Genomic DNA, 19,156 nt, shown 5'->3' on the forward strand with positions numbered 1-19,156 from the left:
ATCTGGGAAGGGGGATGAAAGTTCATGCTTGTATGTGCGTCTCAATTCTGTTCGCCTTGACGCATGGTCTGATAAGTGAGTGGCAGCGCGTGGAAGTGGCAACTAGACTGGTCCCCGATGGGTATTTACGTTGCTGCATTTCTCGCCGCAACAGAAATACCTGTGGCTAAAAAATTGAGAGTCTGTAGTGGAAGCCGGAAAGGTTTGTAATGCAACAGCTAATTTTTGACGCAGGTGTATGTCCATGCCAAACTGAGGATAGCTTTTCAGTAAATGTTGGATAGCCATCGTGATCATGGGAAACGTTTTTTGTATCGTTTTGTGTGTTCTCAGGCATGAACATAACCGCGTCTCCGTGATGGGGGTAGGGGACGGGGAACCTTGATTGGAGAGGTCAACGGGAACCAGAGGGATATAGCCTAACATAAATCAATAATTCCAGTATATTTAAGTAGTAATGACGGAAAACGTTAAAGTGCGTACATTTCCCAGGCAAGGAGATCCCTTTTCGTGAAATTGGGGATATATTAACTTCCCCGGTGGTTACACTCATGGCCCTTGGCATGCTTATCTATATATATTTTGATTTGACCTATATAGGGTACTAGGGACAAATGTGGGGCGATCGCAACTTATGATAGTATACCTTCTTATGACAAAATGCACGCACGTCAATTAAAACACACCAAATGATACCAACTGCAATTTGACAATTTGCATGCAAATCCCGAGATCATTTCCCTGATTTTGATAATAGAGTTGCGAGGCTATTCTTTCGTAAGTTGTTGCCTGCATTTGCAAGGAACGTAGTACAATAAACAAGGAGAATGATGCTTATGACCTTGTTCCTCGTAGAATGGCCAGGAAGATGGAGACACAAATGCATTGATATTTCGGCTGCATGCCAAATCTCTCTATTCTTTTGGTTTTCTACGAGAAATAGGGACGTTAGTAATTATTGTCTTTACATGCTATTTGTAAGCGAGCAAACGGGCCGTCGCTGTCGGCGCGGCGGCGGCGTCTCCGCGATGGTGTGAGCGGCCCCTCTGCCGATTGGTCCCCACCATCTGGAGCCCATATGCGGACCACGTGGCTTTATGGAACACGCGGGCAGGGACACACGGTCTATGCCTATCAGTCCACGTTCAGGCTCCGACGGCGCGGCTCGACGCGAGCCGCGCCAGCGTTTAGGACGACGAAGACGACGACTTCGGAGTGCGCGACGCCGCCCTTCCAATCGCCTATTTTACATTTGCCTTGCAACTCTTTGGCTAATAGAAACCCTTCCTTTTCAAAGTCTGTTTTCGAATCAAGTCGATGATCCTCCGGAAAACTAACTAACTCTTTCACACGAACACTATTCTTTAAATTGATTGTACTTGATTGTGTTTTACGTGGAAATTCCAAGCTGTTTTTAGTACACTTTTTATTATTTAACATGTGAACCCTCGCCCTCATGCGTAGGGTGTGTGAGCCCTGCCCTAAAGTTTTATGGAAGCACCAGGGGTGTCAATTTTTTGTAAATGATGGGGGGCAAACCAAGGTGCGAACTAACTAACCTATAATAACGACAAACGATATACGATACGATATAATAACGATATAATAACGACAGTTTATAATAAAAAAAACTAACCTAAGCTAACCTAACCTAACCAAGGGCACCACGGCCACCCATCCTCCATTTTATCTCATGCGTAGCATTTTAAAAAATCGTCTTTAATTTAAGCTTCATAACAGTGCTGCAGGGACGGATCCAGAGGGTAGGGGGCATTGGCGGCAAGTGCCCCTACTGATCCGAAAGTAATGGCTGCCATTTAGAGGTTCCCTCAGGGCAATGAAGACACACTTTTATCTTTTATGGCGGCCGTAGGCGGCGGCACGTATTTTTGTGTGTGGGGGAAGGGGATAAATAGATAGTCATGAAGGACTTCGGCCATTGCCGTACTTCGGAGTCCTTCAGTTCAACCTCTCAGACCTTTTCGTGTCGTAAAATGCATCGCATCGTTTATCCACTTAGCTGTTACGTATTGCCTGGCCGTAAAAGCATGCACGACTTCATCTTACGCGGATATGGGGTGCTGTAGCGTTGGTATGCGCACTGCTCTTTAAGGTAAACATACATGTTTCCTTTCTATGGGTCAGTAAACATCTTCCCATTGATTGACCCAGTTACGGGGTTCAGGGTCCAAGCCATTTCGTTAACTTAACAATCTAATCCAATTTAATTTTTGTCTTTGGATTTAGGTCGAAGCGCCTTTCGTGTAAGAAATTTTTCAATTTAAGCTATAGTTTTGCGTGAACTGCGAGCGGCGCGCGAACATTTTGTGCGGAATTTGACGTTGAATTGCACTTAATTCAATCCAACTATCCCATGGCATGAGCAATTGTGATCAACAGCACAATCATAATCAACAATACTCAGCATCACTCAGATGTGTTCAGTAACTTATGATGAACAATTCGCATTGACCAATAGTTGTGTGGGATTGAAGCCAGAAGAAAACTGTTTCAACTGAACACATAAGTACGCGCTGTAAGCAATTGAGGATGAGCTTGTTGCAACAGTGGTATAGAAAATGCATACCATAATACATGCTTACATACTAAATGCATTATCTACCATAATGCACATGCCATTCATAGGATGGCCACACGCATGCCTACTACATAATTGTTGTTGCCTGGGATGCGCGTAATTTTCCGCTGAATAAATGTATGCAATAGCATGCAAATCATTTTAATTTCATGTATCAGTATATCGGGAACCATCCACATTGTGGCCATTACGGTTTCAGGTCAAGGTCATTTTCAAGCTACATGCGGGCGCAGCATAAGTAGGCACACATAACAGGTATACAATAAAAAGACGCGGACGATGGTACAATAAAATCATACGAGCAATGGTCAAAGAGCTGGAACAGATCTATCAATGCACTTTGGGCAGAGCTCAGTGGTCAGTGGTAAAGAACTACACCACGTATGGCGGTCTTAAACGTATTCAGTGTTTAGGCATCACAGACGTAAGATGGCAGGTGGTCCCAGACAGCTGCGGCTCGATGCAAAAATGCACCCTGTGTGGTGGTCAGCTGGTGTCTGCGCAGGCGCAGACCACCTCTTTCCGAGGCGCGCGGATGGAAACAGCGGCGCGTGGCGCAAAGAGCGCGCGGACCTCATGAGGCGCGCCTACCTCCTTCAGAACTCTTAACACTTTGACTTCGTCGCGGTGCGCCACCATGGCCTCAATCCTCGGCCATCCAGGGGAATTTAGAGCCGAAGGTATATGATGGCGCTTTTTGAGCCGGTAATCGCTCTTGCAGCAAAAATGATTACTTTTTTAACTTTGTGTAGTTGACTCTTGGTCGCCCCAACCCACTCAAGCAGTACTTGATGTGAGGGAACACGTGCGCCTTGAGAAGATCTGAAGTGAAGTAATGACGGAATTTGTGCCGAGAAACGAGAATGCCACTGCATTTTTTTCGCGCCACAGGAGGCATGGGTACCCCATGGCAGACCAGAGTCAACTATGGCGCCGATTATCTTTATGCTACCTGAGGCGTACACAGTCAACTGTTTACTTCAAACTGGAAGAAAGCTGACTTTATCAATCTTGATTTGACGCCCACGAGCAAAAAGCAGTTTTTGTATGATTCATTTGGAGAGAATTGGCGCTGAGCCAGTCCTGAAGCTCACGCGTGGTAAGTTGCAGTCCTGGCTTTGAGGTCGGCGAGATTCTTTTCGTCAGGGGGCGCGCAGCACACGTGCATAGTGTCATCAGCGTAGGTGATAAACCGGCCATGAATCAGGTATTCATACAGATCGTTAGTAAACAAAATTAACAAAGTTGGGCCGATGAGCACTGGGGTAAACCTCATGACATGAGGAGAGTGCGCCGTCCTCTACGCACCACCTGCCCTCGATCAATAAAATAACTCCTGAACCATCCCACATCGGTAACGTCATACCAAGACAGCTTGGTGAGTAGGACGTCGTGGTCGACGCTATCGAGCGCCTTTGACAAATCGATCGTCGTTACCGGGGATGTAGGACCGTCGTCGGTGGTGGTGACCAGGCGCTGGACTGGGGCGAGCTCCTCGGTCGAGTGGTGTGGCCAATAGGCATGCTGGGATGACTGCAGCAGCGTTGCCGCATTCAAAAACTCCATTATTTGTGTGCAGGCTACCTTTTCCGAGATCTTCAAGAGCACGCTGAGTAGATACATGGGCCAATTGTTGGACGGACGGATGGACGGACGGGTGTAGGCTGGTTCTTAATCGGCATAACAATGTGGTAACTTACCAGCCTACAAAATAAGCTTGTGTTAAATGGGCAAGATTGCGCGTTGTTAAGTGGTATGATTATCTAATGCACACAGCGATGCACCTTAAACCCTCGCAGCTTGAAAGTCTGAGATAATGCCAAATCGTTGAATCACCTAAAATGGTATATAAACGCAGCTATATTTACACGTAATAAGTTGGCCTCGTAATTCCAGACGAAGCCCAATATTTCTCCCAATATTATTCCTAAAGCGTGAGGCTGTCAAAACCAATACCACTGTTCCAATTCATGGTGTTATATATTTATCTGAATTGAACTATACATGACTGCGCTTTACGTCGCATGTTATATCTTTTGCCAAAAATAGTCAGTGAAGAAGCAACTTACCGACATCGCCTGTCTGCGAGCCCGTCGACTGCAATGCGTAAAATGCTTGCAAAAAGAGTGTATGTTGCCACGCAGAGACATCAATTGTCAGAGGGGGGGTTGCGGGGGGGGGGGGCGGGGGGGCGGGGGGGGGGGGGGGGAAGCCCAGCTCCGGTACAGCGCTGAACGCTGAGCTCGCTAACGAGGGATTTAGCCCTTGGCATGATAGTAAAGGCCTGGTTATAGGGCACCCGACAGTGGTGGGGTCGCATGACACGGCAAAGGTCCTTTCGTGCTATTTGGATAAAGGACCGAGCAAAGTGGGCATGTTGAAGATGCATTACAATGAGATGGTGAGTTAGGAGTGGTGGCTATCAACTACGATCAGCACGGAATCGGGGTAAAAATCTGTCCCGAGAAAATTTTTGTTTTCTTTGCATGGTTTCTCACGTTTTAACTGAATTGGACACATAACCTCCACTATGGATGTCGCACCAGAGTAAAAATTTGTTACCCAATTTTTCGTCTTATACGGTCTTACAGCCACGAATCAGTGGCGTGAGTTTCATGTTTAGTCACGGAAAAAGGCGCCACAAAAAGTTTAGACACTGGGCCCACATTTAACGGAGAAAACAAAACTAATCAAATTATAAAACGGTTCATCCCAATGTCTAAAGAAATTGCTGAAATGAGGATACAAAATTGAGGTTGTGGCTTCAAATTACTCAGCTGTACCCTCCACGGCGATGCCACTTCGAGGAAGGATGAAAGGAGATTGTCTTTGAGTGATGGGCAACTCCTTACTACTTTTTCGTAATATTTGAACTCAAAATATTGGGGAGAAATGAACATGGGGGTAGCAGCTGAACACGGGGGAGGGGGGGGGGGGGGCGTGACCCTCACATAAGAATCCACATTGACATCCATGAAAGGCACCTCCCCGGTGTGTTGCGCAATTGATCCCAATTTTTGTGGCCTTTGCGGCATCTATTGCGCGTGCTTCGACAACGAAACGCGCGCATATATTTTCTGGTCTCCGAGAAATGTTGGATTGTTATGAACACTGCACGACGTCCCACTCGCTCGGCGGACAGAGACCGGCAACGGACGATTCCGCGGACGCGTCCAGCGGGCTGCCACTATCACATCGACGGAGCCCTGCATCGTAAACGTTTGCTGAAAACATATACGATTACATACCATTGTACTCAGAATTAAATAATGAGTACGTTTGTTGAAGTTTCGTGTCGCAAGATAAGGTCCTATACATATGGACATGTAAACCCGAAAAGCTTTAATTTTAGGAATACTTTCCCTTCGACCCGGCCTAATGGGATTAATTTTTAACCTAGCAACACACAACTTATTACTGATTGCGAGATCTCGCATAGAACAGCCCACTGTGATTTTCCGCGGGGCTCCATCTCTTCTTAGTCTAGGGACGGCAGTGGGTCACATACTCCCCCCCCCCCCCAGTCCGTGTTATCAAAAACTGCGAATCAGGACGAAAGTTATTATCTGGTTTTCAGTTCTCCCTTAAGTGTATCGCCGTCCGCCAAGTGATGGTGGACAAACCTGAAGACGGTGGCGCAGTCCCACCAACGCGCTGAACCAGATCAGATACGCGTATAGACCGCTGGCCTCCGACGAAGGCCTGCTAACACTGATGCCTCCCGTAGTTCTTCTACATCACCGCCTAATCGTTGATAAGGACAGGATTCCAAGAACCATCAGTAGTTTATTGCACGGGAGGCTGTGGCACCTTCCGATTCATTTGGTACCCATTTTTTTAGCTGAATTCGCTAACGAGCAGCAATCCGACAGCTTTGGTCTCAACACTGGACGAATGACGGATGAGTAACGCACTGTGGTACATCAGTTGTGAAAGTGTTTTGGCAAAGATCATACGCAAAAGTCGACGTAGGTCATGAGCTCAGGATTTGTTGCTCTACGGGGGAGTTTGAGAGGCGCCCATTGGATGCATCTTGCGCGCTCTGCTTCTTTTGAAAAAGAAAGATTGCTGGCAGGCCCAGTTCCCTTAAATTCTATACCGCGCTGTGAAAAATTGCCGTCTTCAATGCCGGTTGAGCCAAGATCGTTGCAACGTGGTTTCTTCGGTGTATGGTGTGCTGTTTATAGAGGGGCTGAGAGAAGTTCCTAAAGGTCACTTGGTACCTGACTTCACTACTCGGTTCTAAAATATGAAAAAAACATTGGTTAACGCCCAAGAGAAACTATCACACCATGAACATGCACTCTTCAGTGGACAGGATGGTGAAGAAGTCTGGAATTAACGAATACTTGTACTTGGGCAGGGTACAAGACCAGGAGGACGTTGACTGGGGCCTGAAAAGAGGAAGGAATAGAGAGCAGTTAGTTAACAGTTGAGTTTTGTATGCTTCAAGAATATTATCTGTGGTGCGAGCACCGCGCTGGCGCCGGGGGGGGGGCGTCCGGGGTGGGCAGGCGGCGGCCGGGGGGGGGGGGGGAGGTGACAGCGCTGCAGAACAGCGGCCGCCGATGGTGAGGAGGGAGCAGTGAACTCTGGGGCGTGGAACGTAGCGATTGAAGGTTGATTAGTACAGTATATTATACAGACAAGCGCGTTACGTGTTTGTTTTCACCTCCTGTTAAACAGTAACATCACCCAGCAACCCGAGTGGAAAGCAATTTCAGGGCTCTAATGGAGGGTCAAACCTGGCCTCTAGAGGCGTTATTCAGGCCTGTGGAGGGCTATTCTGGCCTATAAAGGGCTCATTTTGGCTTAACGAGGGCTCATGCTGACCCAAAGGTTCCACTCTCACCTGCCGTGGGCCCATTCGAACCTGAAATGGGTCATTATTGACCGCGAAGGGCCTATTCTGTCCCGCAGATGGCCCATTCTGACCTTGATGAGACCCACTCTGACCTGCAGAGCGTCACTCATTGACTTGGAGGGCCCGCTCCGGCTTGTAAGGGGCCACTGTCTAGTCTTAGGGGGCCAACTTTGTCATTTTGGAGTTTGCTCCTCAGAATATGAGCATAGTTCCTCCGGCCCTGGTGAGCGTGAACGTAAGTGCGATTTTTTTTTAAACATGTGCATTTGCAAGTGTAAGTGCATTTGTAAGTGTACATGTAAGTGCAATTGCACCCTGAGTCCGCAAGTTCTCAGAGCACTTTCAGGGTTCTACGTGCGGGCCCTATTTAGGCACATCAATGGACATGCCGTGGTCCGAGCTAAGCGACGGCGAAAACGTTTCCGCTGCAACAGCATCAAGCACATGCACTTGCGCTTGTATCTGTTACTGGGCGTAGCTGGCTTGACGTCTTCGAATGGCATAGCTGGATGGGCTAATTATCATATCGCGTATGCCAATATGAATACGGCGAGCACTTAGACGTATGAGGGACTATTTGGCAGTCCGGGCCATAGAGATGCGGAACAAAAAAGCGACCGAGACACGAGATCGCGTGTGCACACATTACGCACCAACGGACAGACCCAGTTACTGCTGATGCATAAGCATGACTTCCAGGTGGTCCGAAGTGGTCCTGGCCATGTCATATAGCCTACGGCTCCTCCTGCCGTCACGCGGAGGTCAAGCGAAGAAGAAGCGGGACGAGCCGACCGTCTCCCTAGCTCAAAAGGTACAAAACCAGCCGGTCTTCAAGCCGCGCCACCCATCAAAGACGCATCTGTGTAAGAGCAGGATTGCGGTTGTTTGGCATCCCCCGGACTTGTGATCCTATCCGGGCCGTATTGCTCGGGCGTGTCCCACGCATATTCCCTTTACGATCCTTATGCGACTAATCCCTCGTAAGAAGGGAGTATGGCGAGAACCAACTCAAAATCTGCCCGTTCGATTGAAGTTTGGAGGCTTGGATTAACACGCTCTGATGTGGTGCGTCTTAATTCCTATCTAGACAGTCAGATTTGAAGATAATCTATATATATATATATATATATATATATATATATATATATATATATAATCCTCTAACCAAATCGGTGGGATACTCGTCGCTCGGGTGGGGGGTCAATTCGACCCCCTGAGATCTCAGGAATTAAGAGGGCTAGAGACACCAAATTCACAAAATGTATTGGACTGTACGTGAATTCACTTATGCCAAAATTTGGGTCATTGAGGTCATGCGCTGCGGGTCGAATGACGTCAAACAAGGTTAAACTCGAAGTTGGTCTCCAAAGTGTCCCCAGAACCTAGATACCTGTTTCAAGTAAAAGGTCACATGCTCATTGAAGGGCAGTGACCTTGTTTGACCTTTCAAAGATCATGGTGACCAACATCATAGTAGATGTTTTTTCGTGATTTGTTGGAACTGGGTCAGCCCGCCCTCGTTTTTCCGAGTGGTCCAATCGTGTGGCCGGAATGTCCTCTTCACCCAATACGTTGTTGAGCCGGTCTGCTCCCATTCCAGGGACATACCCACGACGTGCCCTGGGTGCAGAACTCGGGCGTTGCGATCGTTCGCGGTGGTGGAAGGCCCGTCCGCTCTCTGTTCTTGCCGCCGGCGGGTCCTGCGCGTCTGTTCGGCCAGTTCAGTTCTGTCCGGCCGGCCGGTAGCAGGTATCCGCCTTTGAAGTGGCGGTTCGAAACGAACAAAATAGGCCGCTGTCGTGTGGAGGTCTGTAAGGATAGCCGTTTACCGCGCCTGGTCAGCTATCGCACGCCTCTCTATTCCCCGGATCAGTTTACCACCAGGCGCTCTTCTGCTGTTGCGGGACGGCCGGGCGTAGGTTCTGATGGACCGGTATCAACCTTCCAGGCTCATTTCGCCCTAATGGTCTTGTCGTGTTGGGAGGGGGAGTGCCTGGCCACGGCCGGCTTGCTTGCTGTCCCACGCCTCGCCGAGAAGCTTACCGATTTTGGATGGCCGATGAGGGAAAATTCCAGGTGTCAAAATGCGGGTCTGCTCTGGCGCAGTTCAACTGTTATAGCCACATAACCAGACAATTGTTTTTGGACTTGTTGTCCAAGTCACTCCACGGATTGCGAAGTTTCAATTATCAAACCATGCGCCATGCGTGCCTATGTGTGAAACAGCGACTTATTATCTTTTACGATCTTGTGTTCCAATGAAAACAAAAGAGAACTGAATTATTGGCACAATGCGTACATTTGTTTGTTTTTGTTATTTACCAGTTTGTTATTCATTTCTGGAAAGAAATCGGACACCAAAGGATGCATAATTTTTGTAGACAGATGACATACCAATTCAAAAGAGTAATACCGTGTTGTTCAGAGTATCCCAACAACCATATGACAAATAAAGCATCCAATTCTCAACAACCAACAGTCTGATAGAAAGGTTATATACACCAAAACCTGTCTTGAATGTACGGTTAAATATATTCTGGTTTACATCATAAGCTTATGCAGTTCTCTAAACAACGTTAAATTTGCAAAAGCTTACTTAAGCTAGCCTGTTTTTTAGTTTTTTCGCAAGTTTTATGGTATGGATTTCAACCATTCACACCCCAAAAGATGCCCGGGTTATTTTACACCGTAGGCTATCTGCAAAGTCAAGATATCTCGAAAACTCTGAACGTAACACCCATGACCCGGTCTCGTGTTTTCAAGAAAGTTTTAACTCTGCTCACTGTCTCATTTGATTTATATCATGAGGCAAATCGGACAAACGGCTAATACGCTATGCCCACCCGTGTGTAACCACATCAGTTGTCAATCAATTAAATCTAATGCGAATGCTAGATCTTGTCTAGATCAAAATGCATAGTCGTTTTGCGAGAGGACCATAGCGCACCAGTCCTGGTGCGCTTCGGTCCTAGCTGGTGTGCTATGGTCCTCTAAACTTGTGTTAGGCTAAGTAAGGGTGGGTAGGGTTAGGAAGGGATGAGTTCTAACGGAATTGGCCACCCGATGCATTCCAGCGACAGCGCGACTAACCCTGCCATCTAGCGAGGAAAATGTCAGTGAGGAGCGGACAACGGCCGGGCTGCGAACACGGGTGGCCACACGCTGCCTGTTGGTGGTATCGAGCGTTTGTAGTGCGCCTTTTCATGGTGTTTCCATGATTCTGACGAAATCCGGTGTTTTCTCGGCATTAGAGGATGTAAACGAACATTATTTTATCATTGTTGCTTTCCGTTTGCGTGTTTATTTTCTCGAATTAAATTAAATGTAGTGTGCAGCACTCGCCCCACCTTGGTATTGTGACCAGTACGTGGTGTAAGAACATAGACAGATGTCTCTTGTAAGCCAGAGATATACTAAAGGTGAGGCACTTGGCTTAACTTTGACTTAAGGTCTAGGTGGGATAGTGATAGTGAGCTAAGAATACTCCTGACCAGATTCCTGCCGCATTCACAGTGCTTGCGCACTGCGGACAGATCAGGTGTCATAAACACAAATGAGTATACTCTGTAATGTATCGGTGATTTTTTAGTCCTGGTGCCATTTACAACTCAGGTATGCACCACACATATTTGCAAGCTTGTCTGATTTAAATCAATCACAGAATTTGATAGTTGAAATCTGGGCTTTGTTAGGTCAAAACAGGCGTCATGAAATGTTTGTTTTCTTTCCCAGGTTATCAATATTTTTCCTCCTGCTTGCCCTTGTGGAAAACACGCAATAGTACAGAGCAGTGGCGGGCCTCTACTGCAACGGGAACGGGCTGACGCTGATGTTGCAGACCTTCCTGCGAATGCAGCCTCACGTGCTGTGTGAGGTCACTGCGCCGTGTGGGAAGAGTGCGAACAGACAGAACCAGAAAATGCTCAAAGTACGTCCCTGTGTCTTAAGTTCAGCTTCACGAAGCCTTTTGTCCCAGAAACCTAGGCGAAGCTCCAGTCCTGAAAAGCTTTCTTACAACCGGCCGCTACCGCCGCCCAAACCAGACATGTTTCTGTACGGCGGCTAGATCACGGGAACTATGCGAATTCGCTCCATAATATCCCTGGCTGGTTGTCTGTACCATTTCTTGTGTTTATTTCATCTTTGCCGCGCTGTGTTTTACTACTCCACTTTTGCAAATGACTAAAATCTGGCATTTATCCACCTGCGCGGAGCGTTTTGTAATTACACCAATACTGACAACGTGAATTGGCATTCGGCGGCTGTATTCCAGTCTTAACGATTGACATTGTCGGCAATGATAATTACTTCGATGGAGCATCTGTTCTGTGGTGTCTCGTGGCGGGTATCGTGTATCATATATTTATGTACATATCGTGGGTCATATATCTGGCATCACGTCAGGGGCGCGTGAACCTGGGGGCGGAGGGGGCTCAGCGGCAGGGGCGTGTCACGCTCCTTGCCCCGCACGTTGAGTTCATAGGTGGATCGGGAGAGGTGTACTTTGAGTAGAATGTGAACCTGATGTGATCAAAAGAGAAATGCATACTGGTACGCAAAACCGCGCCCCCTCTCGCCACCCTTGGCCGGCCAGCCACCTGGTACCCCCGAAGCCGTAACACAACGTTGCCCCCTCCTTCCTGCCCCATTACCCTTCCCACAATCAGCAGTCCGATTCCGTACCCCAGACATCCACATTGTATGGCCACCAGCCTCTGCCCATATGTGTCTCTCTTCTGCGGGTCGCCTGCCGAAATCGCATCAGACGCCACCATCGCTCCCAGCTCTGATTACCATGGATGATCGTTTTCCATCCATTCCCTTAAGCGGCGGCTGGATTCGTTTTTGCTCGCGCGCGTACGCTGGCTTGTTAATCCGCCAGGCAGTCGCACCGCAACTTATTCTAAATTACTAATCGACTGAGCCGAAGTGGAACACTGGTGACGGGTGTCCGCGTGCAGCCCACTGCTTACGACGATAAATCTCCCGCAAGATGGCAGGAGGTCCGCGCGCGGCGGCTGAGAACAATAGCTGAACCCGGGAGTGGTCAATTCGCAGTAACTTGATCCCTGGGTAAAGTTAGGTGATGTTAAGTTGATTTCGCTTGCTTTCTTTCCGTTTTGTTTCATTTCGTTTTGTTTCGTTTCATTTTGTTCAGCTCAGTTTAGTCCAGTTGGTTGTGGTGCCTACATTATTCGCTTAACCTATTTGTTTTATTTTCCAGTAACATCACGATATTGCATTAGGTTATACTAAGCACATAGCCTATTCAGTTACTTCCCAGTGACGTCACGAATGACTTCAAGCCGCAACCTTGGCGGGGATGTTCGACGTTTGAACACCTTAGAGCAAGCATCAGATATGATGAAGTAAATAGCGGTATAATAAAGTGTGACATACTGCTTCAGGCAATGAAATTGCTCTATTAAGTTAATATGTTTCTCGATATGTCATTCTTTGATTGCACCATGGAACATTTGTATCACGTTGGGGTGCTGCCAAACTAGCCGTGTAAAATTGCCACCCACGTACTCAATGGAGCTGTTCGATGAGCCAAACGTCAGGGTGTTTTGGTGTTCTCACCCTTTATCGTGATGCTCTTGCGTATTTTTTCGTGAGTTTCACGTGTTAACTCGCATGCAAACGCTCGGTTATGGTTCTGTGCTTAAGTTATTTGATTACACTCTGTATTTGCGTATACAGATTACACTCTGTAACTAGCAGTCATGCCCAAATTGTTGTATTATGTAACACAAAATGTGATTCCTGATTGAAGTTTGTACAGCTTGTTCAATAATGATTGAGAGCCAACTGACGTCCACTTAATTTGGAAAACGTTCTCACGGACGCCAGCTTTGAACAACGGCTTGACGATAATACTTCTCCTGGCCTTTATTGTCGCATGGCCTATGGTGTGACTCGATTTGAATAACGTTGTGACAGCGTCATATGTGCCTGACCTACCTTGAATAAGGCTGTACGAATATTATGCACATCTTCGTGGGCGGGTCGCTCAGAAACTAGATGGTTGTAGGCCTTAAGTGGTGCAGGGCTGTGAACTGCATAAAATGTTTTTAAAAATTATATTCAGTTCAAACCCCAAACAAATGTGAAACACCCAATAAAAGGGAGCCTCCGCATTTGTATGGGGTTTTGAACTGAGATAACCAATTTAACGATCGTCTAGCGTAGTTTACAGCTCAACCCTTTTCAAAACTTCAAACTCTGGTTCCTGATCTTGACGCCGAGAACTAGTGCGGAATATTTCGTGCAGACTTTTTCAAGGTCATCCAGGACATATATGACAAAATAGAAACGTCGCACGAATGCTGCCACTTCATAAGCGACGTGGTGCATTCTGCGGACCGTTCAAGACCGCGGAAAATATTTCTTCTTTGGGCTATTCGTGTCCGGCATACGTTATCACAATGTCTGGCATGAATATGCTTTAATTGGTTCGGTACCGAGGTGATCCGTATCATAATAGCTTCGGATACGAATGAAATTTCGTGGTGATTTATCAAGGAACTTAAGCAGTGGTATCCACCAAGACGAATACAGGAACGAGAATCGAATACGTTAAGAATATCGCCATAGCCAGGGTATGTGAATGCAAGAAAGGAATACAAAATAATGAACAAATGTGCAAGAACATCACGAGAAACCGCCAAAACACGTGCACACAATGATATCAGATTTATATACGGAACGCACCGATTAGCACGGCACCTCTCAACAAATTGAAGTGCCACTAGTGGGTCAACCTGTCCACTTCGGTGGCAATTTCGCACGGCCATTCTAGCAGCCTCTCTGACGCATACAATACAAACATTCCATGACAGAATCAAGCGGCAACGCATTGAGGAGCATATTCACTAAAAAGTGTCACTGTGTTATCTAGGAAAGCCTTTTGTACTTAAAAACAAACCAATAGTTACAAGTGAGCTTATTTCATCATTTCTCACATCTGTACCAATATCTTCAAATAAGGAACAATGCTCTTAAATGAACGCTGACATTATGCTTTTTCTTGATTTCGAGACACGCGTGGTGTCTACCGCTTGCAGTAGCTGAACGGTCCGCTCGTGGATAAAACGGTATTGCACGGCTGTGTAAAGGTCGTGAGCATTGTTTCATCACTAAATGTACAGCGTTAGTCCTTATTATTTGAAAATTGCATCTTAGGAAAAAAACTATGACTTCCGCCATTATCAATTTTGTTATATTGACTAGGTAACATGGAATGCTTTCACTGCGGCCTGATTATCAACGGTATTTTCTTCTCCAGAAAATACGATATATGTACAAGATGTTCATTTCAAGAGTGATAAATGCATTTTTTGGACCCTGGGTCCCTTTTGGGTTCCATCGCATGCAGCAGGAGTGCATTATCGGTGACGTGATTTGTTTTGTGACTATGATGTCCTCTTTATGCACGCATACTAAACCAATAAAGTATGTACCAAGAACTGTCCTGAGTTTGTAAATTGCTTCAGAGCTCGGTAAAAAAATTGGCTTCGGGTAAAGCTTTGCCGCTACATTTCTGTTACCTGTCAGAACTGCTGAGGAAAGTTTCTGACTGCCATTACTGCTGTTCAGAGAGCTTCTATGGGCAAAGAACTTGACCATTTGTTAAGGTTATGTTCTTGCATAAAATCACATAACTTTTAAGGAAAGAACTTCTTGCCCAAGCACACAACTGGTCCGTACGTGTAAGGCAAAGTTGTCCTTTTTCGAGTAGACTTCAATGGTCCACCACGTAGGAGTTATGGACGTAGACATTTCTCGTAGAACTTTAAGTCGTCTCACGTTTGCTGCCGAGCATGGGGCGCTAAGTTTTGTATGTAGCAGTCGGGTCGTCAGTGACTTATGACTTCAAAAGTTCAGCCGCCCACAAGATTTGACCGTGGAGGAGCTGTTAGTGAAAGCGATATCATGCGGAGTAAAAGTTTTGACGTGTGAGTAATGCTATTGTAACATGTGCGGACGCTTTGAAGTGTGTAAATTTCCGGGAGTTGGGAGGCTTCAGCCGCCTCGCCTCTCCTCAGCGATTTACGCGTCTCTGCCGGTGGTGCGCCAACATCGCGGCGCGGTAGTCATGGCAACCGCTTCATGCCATCATTGCGCAGACCAGTGTTGTATAAGTATCGCGGCGTGCTAGCCATGTCACAGCCTTACTGCAGTGAACAAAGGCAACTGCGCAAACAAAAATTTCATCTTTGCTCAGGTTCGTTGCTGGCCAGGTGCTAGGATTGCGACTGAGCTAGGAAATAAGACCGAGCTCGGATCTCGACTGAGCTAGGAAATAAGATCGAGCCCGGATCGCTATTGCCTCCTAGATTGCAATGGTCATTTTCGCTCTCACAACGCTGTGAGAGACAAAAAATTTCGGATGGATCTATTTCGTTTTATGGAGGTCAAAACGTGTCCAAATGTTTTATTGCAACATTACAAGCACGAGAAATGACATTCTTCAAAGTGGGACTAAGTTCAATAATGTTTGTAATCACGCATCTTCTCCAGTCAGCAGTTTGCCCGGGAAAACGTCAGGAAAGGCTGGAAGGTTTTTTTTTTTCTCTCTCTCTCTCTCCTCTCTCTCTCTCTCTCTCTCTCTCTCTCTCTCTCTCTCTCTCTCTCTCTCTCTCTCTCTCTCTCTCTCTCTCTCTCTCTCTCTCTCCTCTCTCTCTCTCTCTCTCTCTCTCTCTCTCTCTCTCTCTCTCTCTCTCTCTCTCTCCTCCTCTCTCTCTCGCTTCTACGTCGTCTCTCTCTCCATCTTTTCTCTCTCTCTCTCTCCACCTCTGCCTCCCTCTCGCTCCTCTCTCTTTCTCTCTCCTTTTCTCTCTCACTCTTCCTCTTCCTCTCCCTCTCTCGCTCTCCACTCCGCGACCCGAAACCAGAAGGGATATACAAATCGGATTTTTTGCTTTCTGTCCACGGAGAAAATTGAACACGATTTTATAAAAGCTCTAGCAACTACTTGAAACATCAATCACTTCTTGTTTACCATCTGTTGTAAATTTTTTGATGAGCAAATACCCATCGTCGGATGATTGCGCCTAACGCTGCCTAGAATGTAAACAGTGGGCAACGCAAAAAAGCTGCTGCTTGGTATCATGCGTATGTAGTGAAGTAGAAACATTTCTCAAACTAATGACTGAAGAAAATCATGCAACGTTGTATCGTGTTTGCTTTGGTGAAATTAGACCTTTATAGACAACCACACGCCATTTTGTCTTTGAAATGCGTGCGGGAAAACTCCTCACCTGCTTAATTTGTCCCATGGTGTAAAATCCGTACCCTTTCCGTTTGCTTCGGTAATGAAGCACCATTCCTGAAGCGGTTTCGCTCTCACAAAAAAAGGACGGAGGCCGCATCCTTGGGTATGAAAACTTGAGGTATTCATGGAGATTGTCCAGCCCTGAAATGAAAAGAGCAAGTGAGTGTGTGACTCGCAGCACAAATACTGTAAATTCCAGCTTAGTTATCTGGGTCAGACACATATCCTGTACCACCAGCACACAGGCTCCCTGGCACGATATACGCGCGTACCCAAGTGCGCATGCGTACGACGGTTTTTGGATATTAGTGGCAAATGGCTTAATTCTCTGTGTATCAGGCGACCGTACCAGCAAACCGAGCCTAGTTCTCACAGACGCCCATCAGCCAACCTGCTTTCCTCTGCCGCATGAAGTCCTCCAGGCTGACGCTCTTGCCCGTATCACTGTCTTATTCTCTTAGGTCGGGGCGTGCACAGGTCCTTCCTTTTCGAGTCTGGATTAAGCGAACGTCACTGAGTGAACGCTGCGTTCCCTCGGACCATGACAGCAGCCAGACGCCGCCAGAGCCAGGCGCTCTCCCGTCGATCGGCCGCCGAGAAGCCAGCCCAGCCCCAAGACTTTCAACAAACTTTCTCGTCGATGGGCGACAGGCTTCGCCAGCTTTGCTTGCGACTGCTTGTAACGGAAATGACTGAGTGAGAGTCAGGTATTTTCTTCCTCTCGGCATTCGGCTTTTTTAGTTGTGGCGCCAGCGTTTATCGCGGAGGGGACAAGGTTAGAGGGGACAAACGTATTGATGCATGTCGTCTCCCATGCCAAACTCTTATCATGGGCGAACGGAAATGCGGTCATTCCATCGCGCTTTTTACCCTCGCGCCGATAAATGTCGGCGGGTTCCAGGATGTGTGGAATTCCAGCCGCCTGTAATGGGGGCTTAATCACGTCATTGGTTGCTGCGTGTCTGAGCGGTCGTCCAGCACTCAGCACCGGAATTCAGCACTCGATGACAAGTCCGTGCGTGATACCCCTTGCTGTGCTTCTCTGAGTCGCGTCTGTGTTTATGTGGTTCACTTAATTCAGCGCCTTCACGGAGGGCAATCACAATCAGGAGCGTGTTCCCGTCCGGCCGCGTTCCAAGGTCGCCGGATGCTGTGGCGTGGAGCCAAGTGCCGCTTTCTTGAGCCCCGGCTCTCGGTGACCTAGCTTGGCCGGTTTGACTTACGCTGGGGAGCAAAGGTTTGAGGGACTGATCCGCTAGGACTGCATCCAAGGCATGCTGCCTTTGTCCCTGTTTGATCCTTGGGAAGCATCTGCGTCACCCGCTGCGGTGTGCCAGTCCTCATAGAAGCACCGAGGTCCGTCATTACGTTTCGATACAGTAACTCAAGTGGCATCAACTTTCAAGAGCTGTACGCCGTGGTGGAGTGATACTACGTAGCTAGATAGCACCAGATTGGTGGTACGTCGTAGTCCTAGTCCATCGCATCTTGTACACGGCACCGCTTATTCCCAGCTAGAATCATCAAAAAAACGTTGGTCGTTGGTAATTACGCAATGCCGCAGACCTGACTATGGCGTCTAGCGACTTCAGATGTCTGACTTCTGCAAACGGGCACTGGCCTTAGCACGCATTGCAGTTTTAGAATCCATGGGCGGCTTTTAAGAAGGAAGAATGTTAACTGGGGAGCGATGTGTAACAAATAGCCAGTCATGCGCCTCAGATCCACTTTTTTGCAGTTCAGCGCGTTCTTTATTGCCGCATCAGTCAGCCGCGCTCCCAGAATCGTCGCTCCGGACATGTCAACAACAGCTGATCCGGGAATAAGTTACGTGGCTGGCGTGCCCTTGCGATCCTCGACGGATCCCCCCCCCCCCACCCCGATCTTACAACATCGCCTCAGATTTCCGCAGTTGATTTCCAACCCAACGCGGACGGGTTCGGGATGAGATGTTCCATATCCTGCCACACGTAGTTGATGTCGCCTCCTCCAAACACCATCATCGAGATGTCATAAACTGAATGGCCACTCGAGACTTATGGCAGCGAAATCTACAGCCGAGAACACGGCTGCACATTCTGGCGTCATGGCAAAGAATCACGGGCGAGCACAGGGATGATAGATGTCGATGGCAGGCAGACGGTGAAACGACTGGCAAAGCTGCCTGCAATGCATCTGCTAATCTCTCTTTCCCTCAAAACACTGGTTACGTCTCTCTTTCCCTCGAAACACTGGTTACGTCTCTCTTTCCCTCGGGACACTGGTTACTTTTTCACTAGAATACTTCTCACTCAAAGATGTATCATAGCGCAATAACAGAACTTGGTTGAAACATCAATAAGAATTGGATGAGCAAAACATGATGTGGTGCGGCAGGCAGTCAAAACTGGTCATGCCCACACCCTTCCATTTCGCG

General features: G+C 47.5%; 1 protein-coding gene across 1 annotated transcript in view; it reads right to left on the reverse strand.

Moving 5' to 3' along the window:
- Window positions 1-19,156, reverse strand: part of LOC119108259 (soluble guanylate cyclase 88E) — a 76,416-nt gene that overhangs the window by 42,174 nt on the left and 15,086 nt on the right. The window contains exon 3 of the mRNA XM_037231839.1: window positions 16,727-16,881. Coding sequence (XP_037087734.1) covers window positions 16,727-16,881 — 155 coding nt within the window. The remainder of the gene's footprint in view (window positions 1-16,726; window positions 16,882-19,156) is intronic.

Source organism: Pollicipes pollicipes, unplaced genomic scaffold (assembly GCF_011947565.3).
Source record: "Pollicipes pollicipes isolate AB1234 unplaced genomic scaffold, Ppol_2.1 Scaffold_6686;HRSCAF=7923_pilon_pilon_pilon, whole genome shotgun sequence".
In the NCBI taxonomy this organism is placed as follows: domain Eukaryota; kingdom Metazoa; phylum Arthropoda; class Thecostraca; order Pollicipedomorpha; family Pollicipedidae; genus Pollicipes; species Pollicipes pollicipes.